Genomic DNA, 25,493 nt, shown 5'->3' with positions numbered 1-25,493 from the left:
TCACAGCCTGAATAACTGATCATATGTAAATCATGCATCTCTTGTATTATTCAAGTATGTAAGAATTCAGAGTGAGAGACTCAGTATTGTTCACAGAATCATAGAGTATTATTATCATTGATTGAATATTCTGAGATATCAGTTCTTATATATAGTTCTGAGGAAAATCAGAGTGCTTCTTGATATACTGCTTCAGTGAGAATCTGAAAAAGTTCATTTATCTGAGCTGCTGTATGTCACAGTTTATTCAGTGTAGAGAAAGTAAAGATATCAATGACAGTTCTAACTGAAGAAGCATGTATAGTTCTATGAACTGTTTCATCTTAATTAACTAGTATCTTCAGATTCAAGAGCTGATGCTCTCAGTTCATTCAGTGAGTATCTGTTACATTGAATGATATATCTTACTCTCATTATGAGAGAGCATCTGTCATTGAGTTCTGACTGCTAGAACAGTAGTGTATTATAAAATGAAAGCAGCTTAAGAACTCAGATCATCACATCTGTTATTCAGTGAGTTTATAAGTAGTCATGAAGTATTTGAGATTTTTATAATCTGTGATTATCTTAAATTCAGAGATACTTTGAAGTTCAGAGTTTCATTCTTCTAAACAGTGTACAATCACAAGAAGTTTCTTATTATAAATCTCATAATTGCATTCAGTGAGACTCAGTTTCTTAGATATGAAGATACATGATTATAGAACATCTTTCTCATCATATTATAATATCACTTCTTCTATCATATAGTCAGAGAAATCAGCCTCAACAACTGTCTTATGATCAGAATTGAATATTATCAGCAGAGAGGTATTAATGAACATCTTCTTCATCTGTGTAAATGCAGCTTCAGTGTCTGCTGATTATTGAAATACTGAGTCTTTCTTAGTGAGATCTGTAAGTAATCTTACAATATCTGAGAAGTTTCATATAAATTACTGATAGAAGTTAGCAAATTCAATGAAGCTTTATATATCTTTCACAGTATTGAAAGCTTCTCATTCAAGAATGACAGAGATCTTCTCAGAATTCATTCAAATTCCCTTGCCAGCCTCTATGATGAAATCTAAGTATTTAGTACTCTTAACTTTGAAATCATACTTGTTAATATTAATTAATAGTTCTGCTTCTTATAGTCATTGTAATACTCTTCACACATACTCTTGATATTCTTTTCTAAATTTATCAGTGAAGATGAGAATGTCATCTAGATAAGTAGATGCAAACTCATTAAGAAAATCTCAGAGTGCTTAGTTAATATACTTCTGAAATGTACTAAGAGCATTAATCAGTTCAAAGAGTGTGACTATTCATTCAAAGAGATTATAATATGTTTAAAATACTGTAAGATATTCATCTTCTTCAGTGATATGAATCTTATAAAACATGATAATAACATCTAGCTTTATAAATTATTGAGCTCATCTGATCTGTGCTAGAGTTTCATTGATAAGAGATAAGAGATATCAATCTTTCTTTGTCAATCTGTTCAGATCTCAGTAGTTCACACAGAATCAGAGTTCTTCATCTGACTTCTTTACAAAGAGAATAGAAGCTGCAGTGAAAGAGTTACTAATATATATGAATTTCTTATCTAACAGATCATTGAGTGTTTTTCAGAGAAGAAGAAGTTCATCTTAAAACATATTATAAAGAGAGTCTCATAATTATTCAGAGTTCTTATCATTCTTCTTTTTTAACTTAATACTGTGGTCCACTTCTGAATCTTATAAGAAAGATAGATTTGTAGCATTATTATCTTGTTGAAAGACATCTAGATATTCATGATATTATTGAGAGAGTTTTGTATGAGAATCTGTTATTATAATACAGAATAACTTTTCTAGAGTCTTTTTAATATCAGTCAGACTGACAGAATAGATTGACACATGATTCTACTGTCAATGATTCTTTCAGTGACTTCTTTTTCTAAGCATTTCATAGGTGTTGACAGAGATCTGTGTCAGATTCATAGTCTTATGAATATCATTCTCATGAACTCTATCATTGTTAGAGAATATCAAGCTTCTGTTTCAAGTGTTTAATAAGATGTCTTATTCAGATAGTCAGACAAGTTCTAATATAAGATTATAATCAAGATTATCAACTTCATATACATAGACATCTTCATATTAATGTTCTTTCACATCTATGATCAGCTTTATCATGTAACAGATATAAATGTCTTTTGAATTATTAAATTCTGTGAGAAGTCAGGATCTTGATAAGAGAATACACTGAAGATTATAATGTCTTACAACTGAAGATTTTATCATTGCATAGTGACATAGACTGCTGTCTATCATGACTTTCATATTATACATATTATCAATCACAGTAGATACAAGAATTGCATTCATTGTTATTTTCTCTTTAAATTATTATTATCTGATCTCTTCAAGCTTCTGTTTATGAATTTGAATAGAAGCTAACCTTTTCCCTGTTTCATTGAGACATTCTTGTATTTATCTTCTCAATCTTTCTTCACTGGAATGTGATTGACATGAACAGGTACTGATTCATTCTTTGAATGAGAAGACACTGATCTTTCTCTCAATTAAGAAGATGCTGATCTTTTTCTTGAGTGTAAAGACACATAGGTCAATTAGCAGTTGAAAGCAATGTGTTCTAATCAGTTACAGTTGATGCATACTTCACATTGACATTGATTGATGACTTCTTTAAGAGTGATTCTAGGGATTTGAAAGCCTGTTCAGATGGCAGAGATTCTTGCTTGTGTGTAGATATTTAAGTCTACTCAATTCATGGCATCTGCATCATTGTTATTTCTCAGCACAGGTGTATGAGTTGCTGAAGTGTAATATCTTCTATCACTGTTCTGTATACTCTTGAGCTTGATAAGATAGTCATTCATTGTTCAGAGCTGTGTGTAGAAGTCTTTATAAGTCTGGTCTTTGTCTACACTTACAAGAGTCTGTAAGAGTTTGAAAGTTAATGTCTTCTTGAGCATGCTAATCTTCATTCAATCCTCTTAAGATTGATTACCTGCTTTTAGAATCTTGATGTTGAAGTCAGAGATGAATGTTGTAAGAGAAGTGTTTCTCTGTCAGATGCTCTGTAACTAATCTAATACTTTCTGTTGCATAGCAGTGTCTCAGAATAGAATATCAAGATATTTCATGATCTTATCAGATGTTCACAATGCTGATTCACATGCTTTTATTCATAAATGAAACTTCTGTTTCATGCAATCTTTCAATTATTCATTGATATATCAATCTTGATTGATTAATAAACTGATGACATCTTCATCTATACTCAGTTTCATGAGCATTTTCATTCTTCATGATGAGTAGAGAGTGAGATTGAAAGCATTGAAATATGTGAGAGCATCTAAGCATTCTTTCAGCACTTTTGTATTCAATTCTGTAGATGTTGAAATTGTGTGAGTTAATTATTAAATCTCTTTATATTGACATTATTAAGTTGCATGTATATCAGCTATTTATTGTTGTTGTAGTTTCAACATTGCTCAGAGTCACTGTAGCACTGTGTCTATACTCATGTTCAGAGGTTCTCTTATATTATCATTAGACATGATTATATTGTTTGTCAGATATGTGATATCTGTGAAATCTGAAGAAGTGTAATTATATGAATATCTCATATATCTGAGTGTCAGAACTCTCAGGTCTTTTACTGACATTCTCTTTATAAGATCTAATTGCAGAGTCAGAGTGACTGATGAGTAAGCTTCTATCTGAAGACTCAGTGTTCTCTTAACTGTTTAACTATTTCTCTATTTCTTACATGTTGTTACATGTTTGAATATCTCTCAATGAATAATCATTTCTAATGAGGAGACAATGCATGAATAATCATTTTCTAATAAGAAGATGATAAACATTTTTCTAATGTAAGAGATCTACACTGAATAGATTGATATGATATTGATAGATCTTATATAACAAAGAGAAAAACATTAAAGAACAAAAAGAAAGAGAAAGCATAGAAATCAGTGATTGAGATGAATATTTATACACATATGTGGTGATGTATGCAGTGGAGCTTCGGGGCGGAAGAATCTATACGCGTTCATGACGGCCGAGGATCGGCGATTGAGAATGGCCGAGAATTGGGGCATACATGTTCAATAGGGAAATGGAAGAATCTATGAAGTGAAGTGGAAGAATCTATGAAGTGTAATGAAATCATCTATATGATTGATCGGGCGCAGCCCGTCACAGAAAAACTGATAAAAAATAAATGAATTTTTTACAGAGAAATTGATTAAAACTATTCAATTTTATTCTAAATTATTCAATTCTTCTCACATAATAAGTATACAACTCAAATCAGTTAATAAAAAGTGTAAAAAAGAATTAAGTATTAATAAAAGCTTTTCAGTGACTGAAAAAGTAATTCTTATTTAAAAGAATGTAAAATTATAACAGAAAATAACTCTCTTTTTAATTCTTTATAAGAATATTATATAAAACTCAGAGAAAAACATCTTACTTTTTCAAGAGAAGTAAAAAACTATTTCTAAGATCTTTTTTTTTTTTCTGTATTAACTACTATAGAAGAATGAGATAGAAACTGCTAAGATATATACTACTATATATCTTCTATCAAGACTTTTCTTCTTCAGAGTCTTGATATTATAGAGAATATAAGTCTGTTTCTATATAATAATATAAATATTATCGGCAGAATGTAGAGAAACTAGTTATTTATATCTTAAAATAAAAGACTTTGTCAATGATTATATCAATATAGAGTTAATTCTTAAATTCAATAGAAATCTAGTATTACTGTTCTCAATCTCTTATAGAATCTATTGAATATTGAGATATTAAAACTAGATTTAATATGTCTCACTGTGCAGAGATCAAAGACTCAGTCAGATCTTGAGATATACTGAATTTATAGTTATTAACATGCTGTTAACTTGTTCTGTTAACTTGTTATTCACTGACTATATATTGCATACTGTTACTGAGGTATCTTTTTGTATTATTCTGTCAGAGATGAGCCAGATTGAGAGAGATGATATAAGAATGAGACTTGATATTGATGTCTAGATACACTGAAGACAGACAGAGTATTTATAAAGAATGCACTTTAGAAGTGTTCATTAATTATGTACTTGATATTATTACTGAGATATCTTTTTGTATTTTTCTGCTGAGAATGAGCCTGATTGGGACGGGCGGTACAAGAGTGGAACTTGGCATTGATGTTTTGAAATATCAAAGATGAACAGGGTTTTCATTAACATTGCTTCTCAGATATCTTCACAATTACAGATCAGGGATCTTTCAAAATCAAGAAGATTGGTATATACAGCTAGGTCTTTTCACTCTACAATTTGTATGACAATTTGGCCCGGGGTTGTGGTGTGATAGGGGAGAATGAGGGATAATCCCACACAGGAGTTTCGAACAATGTCTTGTTCATGTTTGACTGGATAACTCCACCACCACACGGGGTATGCAGTCGGCGATGGGGTCAAAATACTCGCATGATTGAGGGCTTTTCAATGAATCTATCAGCGAGTTCTTATTCAAAAAAATCGAGCGAGTTCGTGGTGGAGCGTAATCGTGTTCTAACACTCAAATGAGTTTTAAAGTCATTTAAAGCAATAAAATGAATTTAACTTGAGAAGAGAAAATCATGATCTTATTTGAAAAATGTGACAAGAGTAGACAGTAAGTCTCACTGAGACAGTATAAGATTACTATCTAATCTTAAAACCATGTAATGACATTAATTAAATTGATAATAAGACTATCAAATATTCTAATTCTAATCTCAGACACAGTCACACGGTCAGTCTAGTATAGACTACTAATTAAGCTTGAATTTTTACTCTCTGACTTCACTGTTTCTCTGTACATTGACAATAATGATGTGAGTGATTATCATAGTGAACAGTGACAAGATCACTTATAACATATACTATATTAAAATAAAACACTATTACATCTGTAATACTGCTGCATCAGACATTATCAAGATTGAATGAGTGAACACTAGACTGACCGTATGACTGTGTCTAGAACCAGAATCAGAATATTTAATAGTTTTATTATCAATTTGATTGATTTCATTACACAGTTTTAAGATTAGATAGTAGTCTCATACTGTCTCAGTGAGACTTACTGTCTATTCTTATCACATTTTTCAAATAAGAGCATGATTTTTACTTCTCAATCTAAATTCATTTTATTGCTTTAAATGACTTTAAATCTCATTTGAGTGTTATCAAAAAGCATTACTTTTTAAAAAATTAAAACTAGTCTAAAAAAAACCTTAAAATCTCTAAAAATAGTCACTTTTTATCGAGAATGAAACTAAATGAGATCAAAGAAGATCACTTTCTTATTTTTTCTAAGTTATAGTCTCATTTTAAGATCTAATAAATAGTCACTTTGCATTTATTTTTGATAATTAGTCCCAGCGGGATTCACGCTAAGAAATGTATAAGATCAGATTCAATAAGACTAAATATGAAATTCATAATCTCAGCAGTCAGTCTAATGAATACTATTAACATGACTGCAGATACTCTTATAAAAGTATTAACTTTTAAGATTTATAAAAACACTCTGATTAATATGCAGATTCAAGTACTCACAGCCTGCAAAGCTCTGTGAATATTTCAATGTATGCAAGGTCTAATCAGTCTGATGCCTCTATACTAATTTTCTTTAATTCTGCAATTCTTGTTAGTCTTCTGTGAAACCTTTGACAGAAGACACTACTATTTTATATGTAATATTTCTTCTCTAGTTATAAAATCACTCTGCTGAGTTGTAAATATCTACTTAACAGAGTAGTGATTAAGAGAGGTGTCAGATTCTCTCTCTATAAACTGACTACTTCTATATAAGTGAGATATTTATTGATGTCTCAGTAAATACTTATCACATATAAAAGGCTGCATAATAGCTAGATCTTAATATGCAATTAATCACTCTACAATATTATCTTTATTACAATGAAAAAAAAAGAAAAAGAGAAAAAGAAAAAAATTACAAAAAATTAACAAAAATTAAGATTACAGAGCTGTAGTATTTTTAAAATACTTACTTCTCAGAGTCTTTATAATATTTATTAGAAATTATATATCTCTTATAGTAAGAGTAATATAACTATAATAAGTCATTATTTTAATATTATCTACTAAATAATGTATATATATCTATATAAATGTGAATAACTAGAAAATATATACTTAAAAAGGGTTGTTAGAATGAAATCTGCTATCACTTAAAGTATATTAAGAGTAGAATACTAAAATTCATAATTTCTCTTATTAATTTCATAGATAAAATATGTGAAAACAATCTTAAGAAATATAAGATTCTCTAACTTCTGATGAAAATAAATGTTATAAAGAGACTCTATTTTTACAATATTAAAGACTGAGTATTATTAAAAAGTATTACTTTTATATAATATATATATACTTACTCTGATAATTCACTCTCTGTATATATAACTAAAAGTTACAGCTTTCTTATACTATATAACTCTCATTGAGATGCTGCTGTCAGTGTGCAACTCATACAGCTTTTCAATTCAGCATATACTGTATATATAGCTCTATGTACTGAAGCTGTATTAGTCATTATAATCTAGTATAATACTCACATTTCTCAGACTATATTTCATTTAAGAGAAAAGAGAGATATGACTACTATTTTATTAAAAGAGAGTAAATAATTGATATTCTAGACAGTAATTTAATTTCTTCTATATTTATTAAAAATTTAATTCGTCTATACTTTTTAATATAAGAATTTCTGAGAGTATTTTAATAGTTTCCATATTAGCTTGAAATTAGTGATGATTTGAAGAAGAGAAAAGAAAGAAGAAAGAAATAAGAATAATTTATTTTTATAATATAAAAACAGAGAATTACTGCAATTATTCTCTTTAGTAATAAAGATCTGTTTTTATAGAATACTTGAAGATTGTATTAATAGATCTATTTACAAAGAGCTTAATATAGTGATTAATTATATAATCTAGAGAGATTGTCACAGTCAATAGCTGTAACAGCTGTAATAGCAAACACTCTCTCTTAAGATAATAAGAATCACGTATAAAAACACTCAATTCATCAAGATAGTCTGTTAAAATTCAATACAAATGTAATATTAATCATTTCTAGCTTTTGCATCTGTAAAACCTGATAAAATCATAAGTTATATAAATATTACAGTATCTAGAGATTTAGTGAGTTTATTCACTATTATCTGAGTGATAGAAATATATTTCAAATTAATAACTCTCTAATTCAACTATCAACATACAAAATGAAAACATGTGTTAATATACTTACTTTAGACTGTAATAAGTATTATCTTTGCAAGATCTATAGCACTTATTATTATTATTATTCTTTCATTATACTCATATGCAAGCGGAGTTTATGATGAGTCCTTGCGTAATGTTAAATACAGATCAAGTGTTGATTATACAGAAGAAAATACAGGTGTTGAGACTACATCAAGATAACAATAATATAGAAAATACAAAGAAGTAATAATTAAATTCATACAATAATAACTTTCTCATCTCAGAAACATAGAGTGATTTATTGAAGCAATTTGCATCTCTCTGTATTTATTAGAAATCTGAGATGCTTGAGTTTCAGATTTAATGTATTCTCTGCGGGTTTTGAACTCACATGCCTTGGTTTCTCATATCAAGGCGCTACCGGGTGACTGCATTAATTATTCAGCCACCGGGGCAGATCTATAGCACTCTTATTATCAGTGAGAACTCATATCAGAGATATGATAATAAAGTCAAGCTCAATTATGAGATTCTGAATTCTTGTTACTTTGCAGACTGTCTTACTAAGAGTTATATATTCAGTCTTATTAAAACTTAAACATATGTAAGAATGCTTTACTGAACATCATGAAATCAGATTATCTACAAGCTTACAAACATAATCAGATGTTGATTTTCTATCATTATTCAAGAGGCTCACTCAATCAGAATTCAAGTAGTTAAACAGTAAGTAAAAATCATTGCAGAAATTAGAGAGAACAGAAGAATCAGTCAACACAGAAGAATTATTAAGAATGAAAGAATCAGTGAAAATGAAAGAATTGATGAAAACAGAATTTTTATACAGATTATATTTATAGAAAATGCTCAAATTCATTATTTCTTTTAAATAATATATAACATGTAACAGAGTCTTTCAATATTAAGATGTTAAATTAACATTTCATTAAGCAAGTAGCAAGGCAGTATAAGTGATATCAGAACATGTTTTAACTGCCAGATATTACAAGCAGTTTATATCATATTAATATCACTGAATTGTAAAACTAGTCTCTTTCTCAAATATTGAGAAATCATTAATGTGAAATTCATTCTTCATCAGTGTTTTGACAGTAACTGTATTATCAAGATAGAAACCTTTATAAGACATTTAATATATCAGCAATATATTAACTCAATTTCTTAGTCAGAATAATTAACTTTCATACTTAAATACTTAGTCAATTAATGTAGATTCTTGACTTTCAATTTCTCACTAAGTATATCTACTAATTAATTGACATTCTCAGAGACTTCAGATAGAATGTTAAGATTGTCAATGTAAATTATTATATATAGATAATATCTCGATATATGATATCAGAGTGTCAGATTATAGACACTGACTACAAAGTTAAGATCACTTAATAGAGCTGTTAAGTCATTATATCAGATCTTCACTACAGGGTTCAGACTGTATAAACTACTATTAATCATGCAGACAAAGGTTTTCAGTAAATCTATCTCAAATTCAGTGAGTTGTCTTATATAGACCTTCTTTGCAAGATACTTATACAGATATATTATCACTATATTAACTTAACAGAGTGTTCAACTGTGTAGTACTGCTATAGGAAAAAGCATATAATTAGCAGTATTAATAATAACAGAAGCATAGATCTCTTCTCTAGAACTCTTCTTAAGTTAGTTACTACAAATCACTTAATATAATTTTCTAAGAATATTATCAGAATCAGCATTCAGATCTATAAGTCTATCTTTCTTAAGAAATACTTAACAGCTCAGAGTGATTGATTCACTATTCAGAATATCAAATCTCAGAATTAAACTTCATATATTATATCTCTCAAGATCAGTAATTTTATATTGTATAAACTTCTTTTAATAATTCTCTACTCTCTCTGACTGAGATATGACATTCTTATAGAATTTCAGAAGATTATCTGTAATAGAGCTCAGAGTATTTATAGTCAGTGATTTCGCGGGCTGCAATCATGTAAAATTCAGATTATCAATATCAGAAGCATCTTTATTATCAACTAAATAAATATCAGATTTCAGTTCAGTGATATAATTAGTGAGTATCACAGATATAGCTGATTCTGATTTTTCAGTGATTGAGAGTCTCATATTGCTACTAGCAATAATCTTGTCAGATTTGAGATTTCATAGATGATAGATCAATGTGCTACTAAATTCAATAATATGATAGAAATTAGCATGTGAAGAAAGCTTATCTACAGACTTCTGAGATTCATGCAAGTGAATAAAGATCTTTATACTTAATCAGTGAAAATACTTTACATTCAGTGAAGCATTTATAAGAGCATATTAAGAGATCTTATATAAACTGAAAACTACAGAAGTCTCTGCAGTAGAGAGTTAAAATTTCAAGTTATAAAGAATTATAAATGTGAAAGTATTATTAATTATTATAATAACTGTCTGTAGAACATCTACTCAGAACTTCTTAGAAAGATTATCTTTTAAATAAGTAGCTCTAACCTGTCTCATAATAGTTCAGATCTCATGCTTGAAAACACTATCTAAATATAGTGAATGTAGTATCATCAGTTCTTATTTAATATTATATAAATTCATAACCACGTGTATATATGTGAACTGGAAAACACTGTTAATATTAGTCTGTAGAAAAGCTGAAGCAGTATAACTGAGATTACTCATAAATCTGAGTCATTACTTAAAGTATTGAATAGTCTCATATTTGAACTTTAAAAGATATACTTAGCAGTAGTGTATCATGTTATAGATAATAAGTATTCAGTATTTAATCTTCTAATAAGACTTCAAAGAGTGATCAGAGAGATCTTTTAATATATATTCATTATTTACAAGATTAATATAAATCTTCTTAAAAAGTTGAATAGATCTAGATATTGATATTTTTAAATAATCTCATATCATACCTGTCTTGACACACTCTTTGCATAAGAACTTAGTCTTAGAATCTTTAATTGTGACTTCAGTATGAGAATTCTTGACTATAGTAATTATAGTATCAGTGTGAACATGCTCAAGATTATAATACTAATTGAAAAGAGTTTTTAATATCTTTAATATCTGAGTTTTCTCAGAGTCTATATTCATGTTCACAGAATCAATGTTATTAATAATAGTAGCAGCTAGACTGATCATGTGACCGTGTCTGAGACCAGAATCAAACTTTACAGTTGTCACATTTTCTAAAAGCATTACTTCTGATCATGATTTGTATTCATCACATTGATCTCAAATCACGTTATTTCAAATATTAAAGATCTCAGATTGTGGCAGGCTGCGCCCGATCAATTATATAGACTATTTCATTACACTTCATAGATTCCTGCTGAAAGTTCCGATTCTCGGTCGCCGATTCTCAGCTGAAGAACCCATGGAATTCCTATTCTTTCACCCCGGAATTCCTATTCTTCTGCCCCGAAGCTCCATCTTTTATGTGTATAAATATTCACTCTGATTGCTGATTCTTACTTTCTCTTTCTTTCTTCTCTAACATGTTTCACTTTTGTTATATAAGATCTATATATTAATACTGATCTATTCGGCGTGGGCCTCTTACATCTGAAAAATGTTTAGTGTCTTCTCATTAGAAATGATTATTCATTAAAAAGAGATATCTGAACATGTAACAATGCATAAGAAATAGAGAAACAAACAATCAGGTAAGTAAATATCAAGTCTTTAGATAGAAGCTTGCTCATCAGTTACTCTGACTCTGTAACAAGATCTTATAAAGAGAATATTAGTAAAAGACCTGAGAGTTCTCACATCTTAGATATATAAGATATTCATAAAATTACACTTCTTTCAATCTTGAAGCACTCAATTTCAAAGAACTCTCAAACACAGATATCACACATTTAACAAACAATATAGCTATGTCTATCAATAATATGAGAGAACTCTTGAATGTGAGTATAGACACAGTGCTGCAGTGACTCTGAGCAATGTTGAAATTACAACAATAACAGATAGCTGATATACATGTGAATCAATAATATCAATATAAAGAAATTCAATAATTAACTCAACAAGAAACCTCTGCACAGATAATATTGACTGAATTAGATATGAATACAATGCAAGCACTGAAGAAATAGTTAGATACTCTCACATATTTTAATACTTCTAATCTCACTCTCTATTCATCATGAAGATTGAACATACGCACAAAACTAAGTATAGATGAAGATGTCAGTGATTCATTAATTAATCAAGATTGATATATCAATGATCAATTGAAAGATTGTATAAAACAGAAGTTTCATTTATAAATAAAGGCATGTGAATCAATGTTACATATATCTGACAACATCATTAGACATCTCAATATTCTGTTCCGAGATACTACTAGAGAGTAGAAGACATTAGATTGATTACAGAGTGCTTAACAGAGAAATACTTCTCTTACAACATTCATTCATGACTTCAACATCAAGATTCTAGAAGCAGGTGATTAATCTTGAGAGAATTGAATGAAGATTAGCATGCTCAAGAAGAGACTCACTTTCAAACTCTTACAAGTTATTATAGGCATAGATGAAGACCTGACTTATGAAGGCTTCTGCATATAACTTCAAACACTGAATGATTATCTTATCAAGCTTAAAAGTATACAGAATAACAGCAGAAGATGTTATATCTCAGTCACTTATACATCTGTGTCAAAGAATAATAATAATGCAGATATCATGAATTGAGTAGACTTAAATATCTATATACAAACAAGAGTGTTCACTGCCTGAACAAGCTTCTAAGTCCCTGAAATCGCTGCTGAAGAAACTGTCAATTAACATTAACAGAAAATATGTATTAACTGTAACTGATCAGAACATATCACTTTCAACTACTAATCAGTGTACATGCCTTCTCACTCAAGAGAAAGATTAGTGCTCACCTATGTATCTTCTTATTCAAAGAAAGAATCAGTGCCTGTCTGCATCAACTACATTATATTAGAGAAAGATTCAGAAGATAACTATAAGAACACTCTGATGAAACAGGGAAAAGATTAGCTTCTGCTCAAACTCACAAGCAGAAGGTTCAAGAGGTCAGATGATAATAATTTAAAGAGAAATGACAATGAATATAATTCTTGTATCTACTGTGATAAATAACACATATAATATGAAAGTCATGATAGACAGCAGTTTATATCACTATGCAATGATTAAATCTTCAGTTATAAGATATTATAATCTTCAGTATATCTTCTTACTGAAACTCTTACTTCTCATAGAATTTAATAACTCAAAAGATGTTTACATCTGTTATATAATGAAACTAAACATAGATGTCAGAGAACAGTAACATAAAGATGCTTATATATATAAGATTGATCATCTTGACTATAATTTTATAATAGAACTTGTCTGACTATCTGAATAAGACATCTTATTAAATGCTTAAAACAGAAGTTTAATATTCTTTAATAATGATTGAATTCAGAAAGATGATATTCATAAGACTATGAATCTTACACAGATCTCTGTTAATACATATAAAATACTCTAAAAGAGCTTCTGACAAAGTCATTAACAGTAGAATTATATAACAATCTACTTCATCAGTCTGACTAATATAAAAATATTAAAAAAGCTCTAGAAAAGTTATTCTGTGTTATAATAACAGATTCTTATACAAAACTTTCTCAGTAATATTATGAATATCGCCCCGGTGACCGAATGGTTAATGCGGCTACTCAGTAGTGCCTTGGCGTGTGAAACCAAGGCATGTGAGTTCAAAACCCGCAGGGAATATATTAAATCTAAAACTCAAGTACCTCAGGTTTCTAATAAATACAGAGATGTACAAATCACTTCAATGAATCACTCTATATTTCTGAGATGAGAAGTTATTATTGCATGTGTCTAATTGTCACTTCTTTGTATTTTCTATGTTCTTATTATCTTGACATGATCTCAACACCTGTATTTCCTTCTGTAAAATCAACACTTGACCTGTATTTAACATCACGCAAGAACTCATCATAAGCTCCGCTTGTATATAAGTATAACGAAAGAATAATAATAAATAATAATATTATAAATATCTAGATGTCTTCTGATAAGATAATATTACAAATCTACCTTTATTACAAAGCTCAGAAGTGAATCATAGTATTAAGTTAGAAAAGAAAAATGATAAGAATTCTAAATCATTATAAGGCCTTCTTTATAATATATTCTGAGATGAACTTTTTCTTCTTCAGAAGACACTCAATAATCTGTTGAATAATAAATTAATATATATTAGTAACTCTTTCACTGCAGCTTCTATTCTCTTTGCAAAGAAATCAGATAAAGAACTCTGATTCTGTGTAAACTATTAAGAACTGAACAGATTAATAAAGAAAGATTATTATCTCTTATCTCTTATTAATAAAACTCTAGTATTGATCAGATGAGCTCAATAATGTACAAAGTTAAATATTATTATTGTATTTTATAAGATTTATATCACTGAAGCAGATGAATAACTTACAATATTCTGAATATAATATAATCTCTTTGAATAAGTAGTCACACTCTTTGAACTGACTAATGCTCTCAGTATATTTCAGAAGTATATTAACTGAGCACTCTGAAATTTTCTTAATAAGTTTGTCTCTGCTTATCTTGATAAGATTCTCATCTTCACTTATGAGTTCAGAAAAGAATATCAAGAATATAGATGAAAAGTATTACAATGACTACAAGAAGCAGAACTATCAATAGACATAGATAAGTGTGATTTTGAAGTTAAGAGTATAAAATATCTAGTTTTTATTATAGAAGCTGATAAGTGAATCTGAATAAATTCTGAAAAGATCTCTACTATTCTTGAATGAGAGGTTCTATACACTGTGAAAGATGTTTGAAGCTTCATTGAATTTACTAACTTCTATCAGTGATTTATACAGAATTTCTCAGATATCACTAGATCACTCATAGATCTTATCAAAAAGAACTCAGTATTTCAGTGATTAGTGAACACTGAAGCTGCATTTATATAGATGAAGAAGATATTTATTAATATCTCTCTACTGATAACATTTGATTCTGATCATAAGACAGTTGTTGAAGCTAATTTCTCTGACTATATCACAGAAGAAGCTATATTACAATATAATGATGAAGATGTCTTATAATTATACATCTTCATGTCTAAGAAACTGAGTTCTGCTGAATACAATTATGAGATCTATAATAAAGAACTTCTTGCAATTGTATACTATCTAGAAGAATGTGACTTTGAACTCTAAAGTGGCTTTAAATTTGAGATAATCACAGATTATAAGAATCTCAAATACTTCATCATCACTCACAAGCTTACAGAATAACAGATGTGATGATTCAAGCTATTAAACTGTTTTCACTTCACTATACACTACTGCCTCAGTAGTCAGAACTCAATGCTAGATGCTCTCTCACAATGAGAGTAAGATATATCATCTGATATGACAGATATGCACTGAATAAACTGAGAACATCAGCTCTTAAACCTGAAGACATTAGTTAATCATGATGAGATTACTTATAACACTAGATATACTTCTCTGATTAGAACATCTTCTCTCTGAACTAACACTGATATCTTCACTTCTTCTACACTAAATAAACTGTGATATACAGCAGCTTAGACTGATGAACTTCTTCAGACTCTCACTGAAGCAGTATAATAAGAAGTGTCTCAATTCTCTTCAGAATTACATATAAAGATGAATATCTTGAAATATTCAATAGATAACAGTAATACTCTGTAATTTTGTGAACAATACTGAGTCTCTCACTCTGAATTCTTACACACTCAGATAATGTAAGAGATGCATGACTTATATATAACTGAACATTCAGGTTGTGAATAACTGTATTAAATAATCTCTTAAGAATTTTACTGATCTGAGATATTAAATAGCATCAGACACTTTATCTGAAACTGTAACTATTGTTTCTTCATTATCTTATAAAAGAACTGTAGAAAAGATCTACTGAAATCACTTAATATCTCTGATAGAATCTAATAAGATGTGATAATTAACTTCACTATTAATCTCTGTAAGAGTAAGAGTTGTAAGAACATTCTGATCATTATTGACTGATTGAGTAAAGATGTGATATTAAAACCTTGTAATAAGATAGATACTGAATAAGTCACTGAAGTCTTTCTACAGGGTCTGTTCTATTGAATGTATGAATTACTGAGATCTATAGTATCAGATTAAGACTGTCAATTTATAAGTACTCTCTGAATAAGAATCTGTCAAGTTCTCAAGATTATATACTGTTTATCAACTATCTATCACTCTGAGACTGATAATGTGTTAGAATGAATAATTCAGACTGTAAAGAATTATCTTTATAAGTTCTATAATTACTTATAAGATAATTGATATGATCTTCTTCTATACATGAAGATTGCTATCAACAGCTGAAATGCTATTTTAATAGATATAAGTCTGTTCTTTCTTACACATGATTATCACATGAAAGTATTAAATCTTCTAGAAATCACACATTTCATATCAAACCTCTACAGTTCAATTCAAAGCACTGATAATATAGTAACAAAGCTCTGAGACACTCATGACTGAGCAGAGATCTTCATAACAATTATGAAATAAGACTAAGAAAATCAAATCAATGTTTACTGAGATTCTGCTGAGCATTATAAGATAGAAGACTTAGTGTGATTGAATCTTAAGAATATACAGATCACACATTCATCTCAAACACTGAATTACTATTATATCAAGTATAAAGTGATGAAAGTTCTAGATAGTCACAACTACTGTCTTGACACGGTTTATATCCAGACTCCGAACCGCTCCACCACGAACTCGCTCGATTTTTCGAATAAGAACCCGCCGATAGATCCATCGAAAAGCCCTCGATCATACGAGCATTTTGACCCCATCGCCGACCGCATACCCCGTGTGGTGGTGGAGTTATCCAGCCAAACGTGAACCAGACGTCGTTCGAAACTCCTGTGTGGGATTATCCCCCATTCTCCCCTACCACACCACAACCCCGGGCCAAATTGCCATACAAATTGTAAGGTGAAGAGACCTAGCCATATGCACCAATCTTCTCGATTTTGGAAGATCCCTGATCTGTAGTTGTGGAGATATCTGAGGAGCGACCTCCACGAAAACCCTGTCCATCTTTGATGTTCCAAAACATCAACGCCAAGTCCCACCCTCGTACCGCCCTTCCCAATCTGGCCCATCCCCGGCAGAAAAATACAAAAAGATACCTCGGCGATAATATCAAGCACATAATCAACAGCCACTTCTGAAGTGCAACCTCCGCGGTCTGTCTTCAGTGTATCTAGACATCAATGCCAAGTCTCACCCTTGTACCACCCCTCTCAATCTGGCCCATCCCTGACAGAAAAGTACAAAAAGATACCTCAGCAACTGTACTTGATACATAATCAGCAGATATGACAACTATAAAATCAGTATACCTCAAGGTCTGACTGAGCCTTTGATCCCTGCACAGTGAGATATATTAAATCTAGTTTTAATACCTCAATATTCAATAGATTCTGCAAGGAATTGAGAACAGCAACACTAGGTTTCTATTGAATTTGAGAATTAACTCTATATTGATATAATCATTGACAAAGTCTTCTATTTTGAGATATAAATAACCAGTTTCTCTACATCTCACTGACAATATTTACATTATTATATAGAAACAGACTTATATTCTCTATAATATCAAGACTCTGAAGAGAGAAAGTCTTGATAGAGAGTATACAGTAGTGCATATCTTAGCAGTTTCTATCTCATTCTTCTGTAGCAGTTAATGCAAAAAAAAAAAGATCTTAAAAATAGTTTTTTACTTCTCTTGAAAAAGTAAGATGTTTTTCTCTGAGTTTTATACAATATTCTTACAAAGAATTAAAAACAGAGTTATTTTCTATTATAATTTTATATTCTTTTAAGTAAGAATTACTTTTTCAGTGACTGAAGAGCTTTCATTAATACTTAATTCTTTTTTATACTCTTTATTAACTGATTTGAGTTGCACACTTGTTATATGAGAAGAATTGAATAATTTAGAATAAAATTAAATAGTTTTAATCAATTTCTCTGTAAAAAATTGATTTATTTTTTGTTAGTTTTTCTCTCAAAAACTGTCATATTATCTGATTTATTATCAATTGATATCATACTTTTTCTCACTGTATCTCAAGAAAGAGATTATAAAGATTTTACTGATTTATCTTAAAAATCAATTTTAGTTTATTATATTCTCTTCAAAAATCTAATCTAGTTACTGAACTAGTGTGAAAAAAATCAGATGTTTTATACACAAAAGTCTGTTATTCTTCTTTTGAAATAGTCTGATCAACTTTTCAATTGAAAACAGACTTAGAAATCTCTTAATTGAAACAGTCTGATCAACTTTTCAATTCAAAAGAGTTTAATAAATATCTCAATTGAATTAGTCTGATCAACTTTTCATTGAGTAAGAACAATGAGTTTGAAAGTACACTCAGTTGATGTGAAAAAGAATGCTTTCTCAAATGCTATTTCTGAGATTGAAATTCTGAAGAGAAGAAAGAAAGAAGAAATAGAGAAACAACAAGTTCTTGAAATACAGAAACTTGAAAAAGTAAGTAAAATTCTTGAAAAGCAGTGTCTGAGTGAGATGAATGAAGAAGTTCTGTTAATTCTTCATGCTCAGGCTAGACAACTATAGAAAGTGATCAAGTTCAAACTTGGAATTTCAAACACAGTTCAAAAAACTTTGAAAATTTCTAATACAATCACTGACTCTTCAGTTTACTCTTCTTTCTTTTCTACTTCTTCTTCTTCTTCTTCTTTAAATTAGAAGAAAATATATGCTCAAGCAGCTGAATCTGCTGTCTCTAAATCTGCTATCTCTACATCTGCTATCTCAAAACCTGCTCAAAATTCTGAGAAAACTGAGAAGAATACTGCTCATACTTCTATTGATAGAAGAGTGAAGAAAAAAATGCAAAAAAAGAAAAATCTTCAAATCTTCAGAAATAGAAGACTTATTCTCAAAGTCTCAAATCAGGACATATTGCAGAGAAATAAGCTAAACTCAAACCTCATTTTCAGAATTAGAAATGAAATCAATCAGCAGTTCTTTTCTCAGTTAATGACTGATATTGAAGTTCAAAAATCAGTTATAGCTTCAATTGAGTTATTCTTCTTTGAAAACTTCATCATTCTGATCACAATGTCTGAATTCAGTGCAGAATTTCTTATTCAGAATGAGAATCTCTGAAAGTCAGCAGTAGAATCTCTGTTAAATACAACAATTCTATCTAAGAGAGATGAAAAGTGAGATAAATTCATTCTTTATAATATTTCAGTTGAAATCTTTGACTGTGAGAAAGAAATGCTACTTCTTAAAAATGAATTGAAAGAATATAATTCTATTCCACTGAGAAAAGAGTCTGTATAACTTAATTCAATTGAGTTCAGACAGAGTAGAAGAAATGCCTCTGTTCTAGTGTATACAAAGACACTTGAATAATCAAGAATCTCTGAAGTAAGAGTAGTAGATTTGAAAATGAGAGTTCATGAATACAAAGACTCAAGAATGAATCTCAAAGCTCAAACACAGTGTTCAAACTGTCAAAGATATGAATACTTTGTAATCTCTTGTTTCAGAGACTCAAAATGTGCATTCTGTGCTAGAGATCATAAAACTAGTGAGTATAAATGTGAAACATGCTTAAAAAGAGATGAAATATGTTAATATACTCTGCTTAAGTGCTTCAATTGCAAAGAAAAACATACATCTAGCTCAAAAGAATGTGTATTTGCTTCAAGAACTCAGAAGAACTGAAGAAAAGATGAAGCTCAAAGTAAATCTAAAACTGAAGAGAAAAGTCAAGCTAGTAAATCTGCAACTGTAAGCTTAAAAAGAAGAAATTCTCAACTATCTAGATCTTCAAACTTCAACTCTTCAGCTAAGTGTAAATAGAATTTGAATTCTCAAACTTCTGTTAAGATTAGAGAATTGAGAAATAACTCTGATAATAAACTAGATATAATGCAAGCAGTTGAGATTCCTACTTTTCAAAATAGTTATAATCTACTATCTGATGATAGAGATTAGATTCTACTCTATCTCTACTCTCTCTTAGTATGAATATACAACAAAAATAATAAAAAAAGTGTAAAAACTCTTCAAAAATCACATTTATTCAAAATAATGTGAATAGAAACTCAAATTGTATTTATTCTTATCTTCAGATTGCATTTGAATAAAAAGTTGACTTTGTACTTCTTTAAGAACCAAACTTTGATACTGAGCAACAGTATATCATTTCTCATTCAAGATATTACTACTTTCTTTCTGAAAAATCTGAGATAAAATCAAGAGTAGTGATCTATGAGAGAAAAAGATCAAGATATTAATTTAACTTGAGATTTAATATCATATCTGACTCTGATATTCTAGTGAGTGATATTATAGATAAAGAGAATGAGTTTAATACTATTCAACTTATAAATATCTATAATGAAAAGTCATTGAAAGAAAACAACAATACCTGAATAATTGATAGAGGATTTTTAAATATAACTCTCTTAAAAAACTCTATAATTGCAGGAGACTTCAATGCACATCATTCCTGATGAAACTCAGAGTGCACAAGAGCAGTAAGAGTAGATAAACTGGTTGAATGAACTTTTAAGCATTCAATAGATTTAGTTAACAAGTCTGATCAACAAACATTCATTAGAAAAGACATAAAACAGAAATCTATTATAGATCTAACTTTCATGTTATAAAATTGAATTAAAAAAAGACTTATAAACTGATTTATTGATTCAAATGAAATCTCAGAATCAGGTCATGAGATCATTCAATTTGATATTGAACTGAGTGAAAAATAAAGAAGTGAAAATCCTCTTCTCTCTAATCAGTATAACTTTGAAAAAGCTGATTGAAAAGCAGTTGAAGAAAGAGTAAAACAGCTGAAATCTGAAAGACAGAGTGAGCTTTATTGAAATCAAAGTCAAGATATCTCAAATAAAATACTTGAGAATAGAGTAAAGCTGATTACATCTATTCTTTTAACAAGTATTGAAGAAAATATTTCAAAGAAAAAGTCTTCTGAGTATTTCAAATCTTGATGAAATGAGAATATCACTTCTAAAAGAAAGTAATTAGTCACTGCTAAGAGAGAGTGAAAGAATAACTTAATATCTGATGAAGAGTTCAAAGCTATTCAAAATGAATATTTTTCAGATATTAAAAAAGCCAAAACAGATTACTGGAACAAATTTCTTAAAGAAGTATAAGAAAAAGAAGTCTTTAAAGTCTTCAACTATACTAAAACAAGAAGTGTAACAAAGCTTTCAACCTTAGAATATGAATTTCAGAATGAATTGTATACAGCAAACTCTTTTGAGAAAAAATGTCAAGCTTTTATAAGAATTCTCTTTCAAAACTCATCACATTTAGAAGAGAAGAATATGTCATTTCATGAATATATTAATGAAAATAACTGGGAATGGCCTGAGCTTACATATGATGAACTAGAGTCAGTAATATTCTCAAGTACAATTAAAACTGCTGCAGAGCCTGATTCAATTAATCATTTAATTATTCAAAACACATATTTCTACTTAAAGAATGAATATTTTGAGCTCTTTTTCAATCTCTTAAGAAATGATTATTATTCTGAATGCTGAAGAGAAGCTACTGAAGTAATCCTTACAAAATCTAATAGAAAAGCTTCAGTTTCTAAGTTATATAGAGTAATATCTCTGTTGAACTGTTTGAGAAAAGTTCTAGAAAAGATAATAGCTACTAGATTATCTTTTATAAGCTCTATTAGTGATTCTCTTCTATTTAATGAATAAATGAGAGATAGAAAACAATGTTCTGCAATTGACACTATTCTCTCAGTTATTCATGATATTCAAGTAGCAAAGCATGAAGACCTGGTCTCAACTGCAGTTTTTATTGATATAAAAGATGCATTTGATTATATTTCAAAGTCTAAGATGATTCAAACTTTGAAGATGTTAAAACTGTCACTTTCTCTAATAAAATGAGTTGATTATTTCATATCTAAAAGAATTATACAACTATTCTTTGATGAAAGAAAATAAGATAAAACTGAGATAAAAATAGAAGTATCACAAGAATCTTCAATCTCATCTGTTTTATTTGCAATATACACTGCATATTTATTCAAGAATAGAGAGATGAAAATAGTGAGATCTTCAAGTTATATAGATGATATTGATCTACTCTACAGTTCAAAGACAATCAAAGAGAATTTAGAAGTGATTGAGAAAGCAGTAAAGAAAATCTTTGTTAGAGCAGATATCAATCTAATTCAATTTGATATGAATAAAACTGAGTTAATTCACTTTTTTCTCAGATTTAATGAGAAAGAACTAAGTCTAACTCTTCTGAATAAACAGATTAAACCCAGTTTGAATGTCAAATGACTAGGAGTATGGTTAAACTCTAAGTTGAATTTTAAATATCATATTCAACAAAGAATCATCAAGGCAGAGAGACTACTGAATAGTATAATCAGACTATCAAATACTGAGAGAGGTCTATCTTTTCAGACTATGAGACAGTTATACATAGCCTGTATTATCTCAGTAGCTGATTATGAAGTTCAAGTTTGATGAAACAATTAAGATAACTTCACTGAACTGTTTCAAAGTCTATAAAACAGAGCTTTGAGAAGAATTCTGAAAGCATTCAAATCATCTTCTATTAAAGTAATGAAAATTGAAGCCTCAATTTCATCTTCTGCTATTCAATTTGAAAAGGCCTGTATAAACTATGCTCTGAGAGTCATAAAGATAAGCTTAAATCATATAATCAGAGAAAGAGTCTCTTCTTTATTTTCATTAGTTAACTTAGAAAATGAACAGGATTGAAATAGATTTCTTGATTGAAATGAGAATAATACTTTAAAGAAAATGCTCTCTCAACTGTATAGACTATATTCACTTATTAAGAATTAATTTTCTTTATTAAATGTTGAGAAAATTGATCATGAGAAGATATCTCTCTGAAGAGAAAAGCTGAAATCTCTCATAGACTTACAAATAAGTGAACTATCTAAAGAGAGAGAATATGAACAGTATTTGAAGAAGATCTCTACAATCAATATAAAAGACTCTATTCTGATTTACTCAGATGACTCAAAAAATGAGAATTTGAATAAATTAGATACAGACATTGCTTATACTGAAGATAATATCAATTTTATCTCAGATTTCTCAAATTTAGACTGTGAATCTGAAGTCTTTGATACTGAACTATTTGTAATAGTGAAAGCTTTCAAACTCATTGAAATAAAATCTTATAAAAGAGGAAATAGTTTGAAAGAGATATGAATATTCTCTGACAGTCAAGCTGCTTTAAAAAGACTTAGAAATAGTCAGATTTATAATGATTAAATGAATCTTGATCTGATTTTAAACTCTGTTTTGAAAATTTAAAAGAGAAGAACATCTAAACTGATAATTCATCTGCATTGAGTTCCTGCTCATATGAATATTCATGGTAATGAATTAGCTGATTCAGCTGCAAAAAAGAGTTCAGAATTAAGCAGATCTATTTAAAAAACAGTGTTCTGATCTTTTATAAAGAGAAAGATAAAAGAATCTTGTTTAAACAAGTGAAATGAAAGCCAGCGTGGCCCAGTTGGTAAGACTGGTAACCAAGGCCACACACATTAGAGGTGTGTGGGTTCAAATCCCACCGCTGGCACCTGTCACTTCTTACCCATGAAAGCCCCCATGTAATAGAGGCTGAGCCTAATTAGTAAGGCTTGGTGCAGGGTAGAACTCCCTACTGCAAGCCAAGCCACTAGTTAAGCGAGATTCTGTGAACACTCATCAGGGCCAGCATGAAGTGTCAATGTCCTACTATTCTACTGTGCACCCGTCAAGGTTCTAATGATATAGAGTTAAGCCTAATGTAGTGGTTATACACTACTTAAGCAAGTCCCTAACTAGGGCTGTCATCAGAGCCTAGCTGCCCCTCAAATACAGGGAATGATTTTGAAAACCACCTGACTAGCAGGTCTAGACACGCATCTAGGCCCTAGGCAGGGCACCCTGATAGGCTAGAGCCTGCAAGCTTACTGCCAAGCCCTAATACTGGCAGGGAGGACTGCAGTCATCAAGCCTATGGTTAGTTCCTAACACAGGGCGAGGCCACAACAGCTGATTGATAGGTGTATGAGCATCTAATGAGGCTGAGATCAGCAACTGGAAGCTTGATGTGTACGTCACCAAGTGAGCGATGGCAGCCACTAACTAACACCCCTGGAAATTAGTGGCTGGCCTGAGAGGATGAACGCGGTGGTCGGTTAATTATAGAGGGTTAAATGTAATTAGCTTAAGGTGCATCCTGCGGGTGACTAGCGCTCATAGTCTATTATAGATCTAACCTTCATGTCACAAAATCTAATGGAAAGAAGACTTGTAAACTGGTTTATTGATTCAAATGAGACATCAGAATCAGGTCATGAGATTATTCAATTTAATATTGAACTGAGTGAAAAATAAATGAGTGAAAATCCTCTTCTCTCTAATCAGTATAACTTTGAAAAAGCTGATTGAAAAGCAGTTAAAGAAAGTATAAAACTGTTAAAATCTGAAAGACAGAATGAGCTATATTAGAATTCTGATCAAGATATCTTAAATAAAATGCTTGAGAATAGAGTGAAGCTTATTACATCTATTATTCTAACAAGTGTTAGAGATAATATTTCAAAGAGAAAATCTTCTGAGTATTTAAAATCTTGATGAAATGAGAATATCTCATCTAAAAGAAAAGAATTAGCTACTGCTAGAAGAGATTGAAAGAATAATATAATATCTAATAAAGAGTTCAAAGCTGTCAGAAATGAATATTTTTCAGATATTAAAAGAGCTAAAACAGACTGCTGGAATAAATTTCTTGAAGAAGTATAAGAGAAGGAAGTTTTTAAAGCTTTTAACTATACTAAAATAAGAAGTGTAGCAAAACTTTCAGTTTTAGAATATAAGTTTCAGAATGAATCATATACAGTAAACTCTTTTGAGAAAAAATGTCAAGCTTTCATGAGAATTCTCTTTCAGAACTCATCAGATTCAGATTCAGATTCAGAGGAAGAGAATATATCACTTCTCAACTACATTAATGAAAATGACTAGAAATGGCCTGATCTTACACAAGATGAATTAGAGTCAGCTATCTTCTCAA

General features: G+C 29.9%; 1 protein-coding gene and 1 non-coding gene across 2 annotated transcripts; one reads left to right on the top strand and one right to left on the bottom strand.

Annotated features, from left to right (window-relative positions):
• Nucleotides 1–17,073: 17,073 nt before the first annotated feature.
• On the bottom strand, nt 17,074–17,542 carry BDBG_16671 (uncharacterized protein; the record flags this gene model as incomplete). Its single annotated transcript, XM_031724573.1, has 1 exon — nt 17,074–17,542. The coding sequence occupies exon 1, from the start codon at nt 17,494–17,496 to the stop codon at nt 17,074–17,076; it is 423 nt and encodes a 140-aa protein (XP_031577365.1). The 5' UTR covers nt 17,497–17,542.
• Nucleotides 17,543–23,930: 6,388 nt separating this feature from the next.
• On the top strand, nt 23,931–24,011 carry BDBG_16670. Its single transcript has one exon. It is a non-coding gene; the product is annotated as a tRNA-Leu (tRNA).
• The last annotated feature ends 1,482 nt before the right edge of the window (nt 24,012–25,493 follow it).

The sequence above is a fragment of the Blastomyces gilchristii genome (assembly GCF_000003855.2).
Source record: "Blastomyces gilchristii SLH14081 genomic scaffold supercont1.4, whole genome shotgun sequence".
Lineage (NCBI taxonomy): Eukaryota > Fungi > Ascomycota > Eurotiomycetes > Onygenales > Ajellomycetaceae > Blastomyces > Blastomyces gilchristii.
This window is presented reverse-complemented; position numbering and strand designations above follow the sequence as displayed.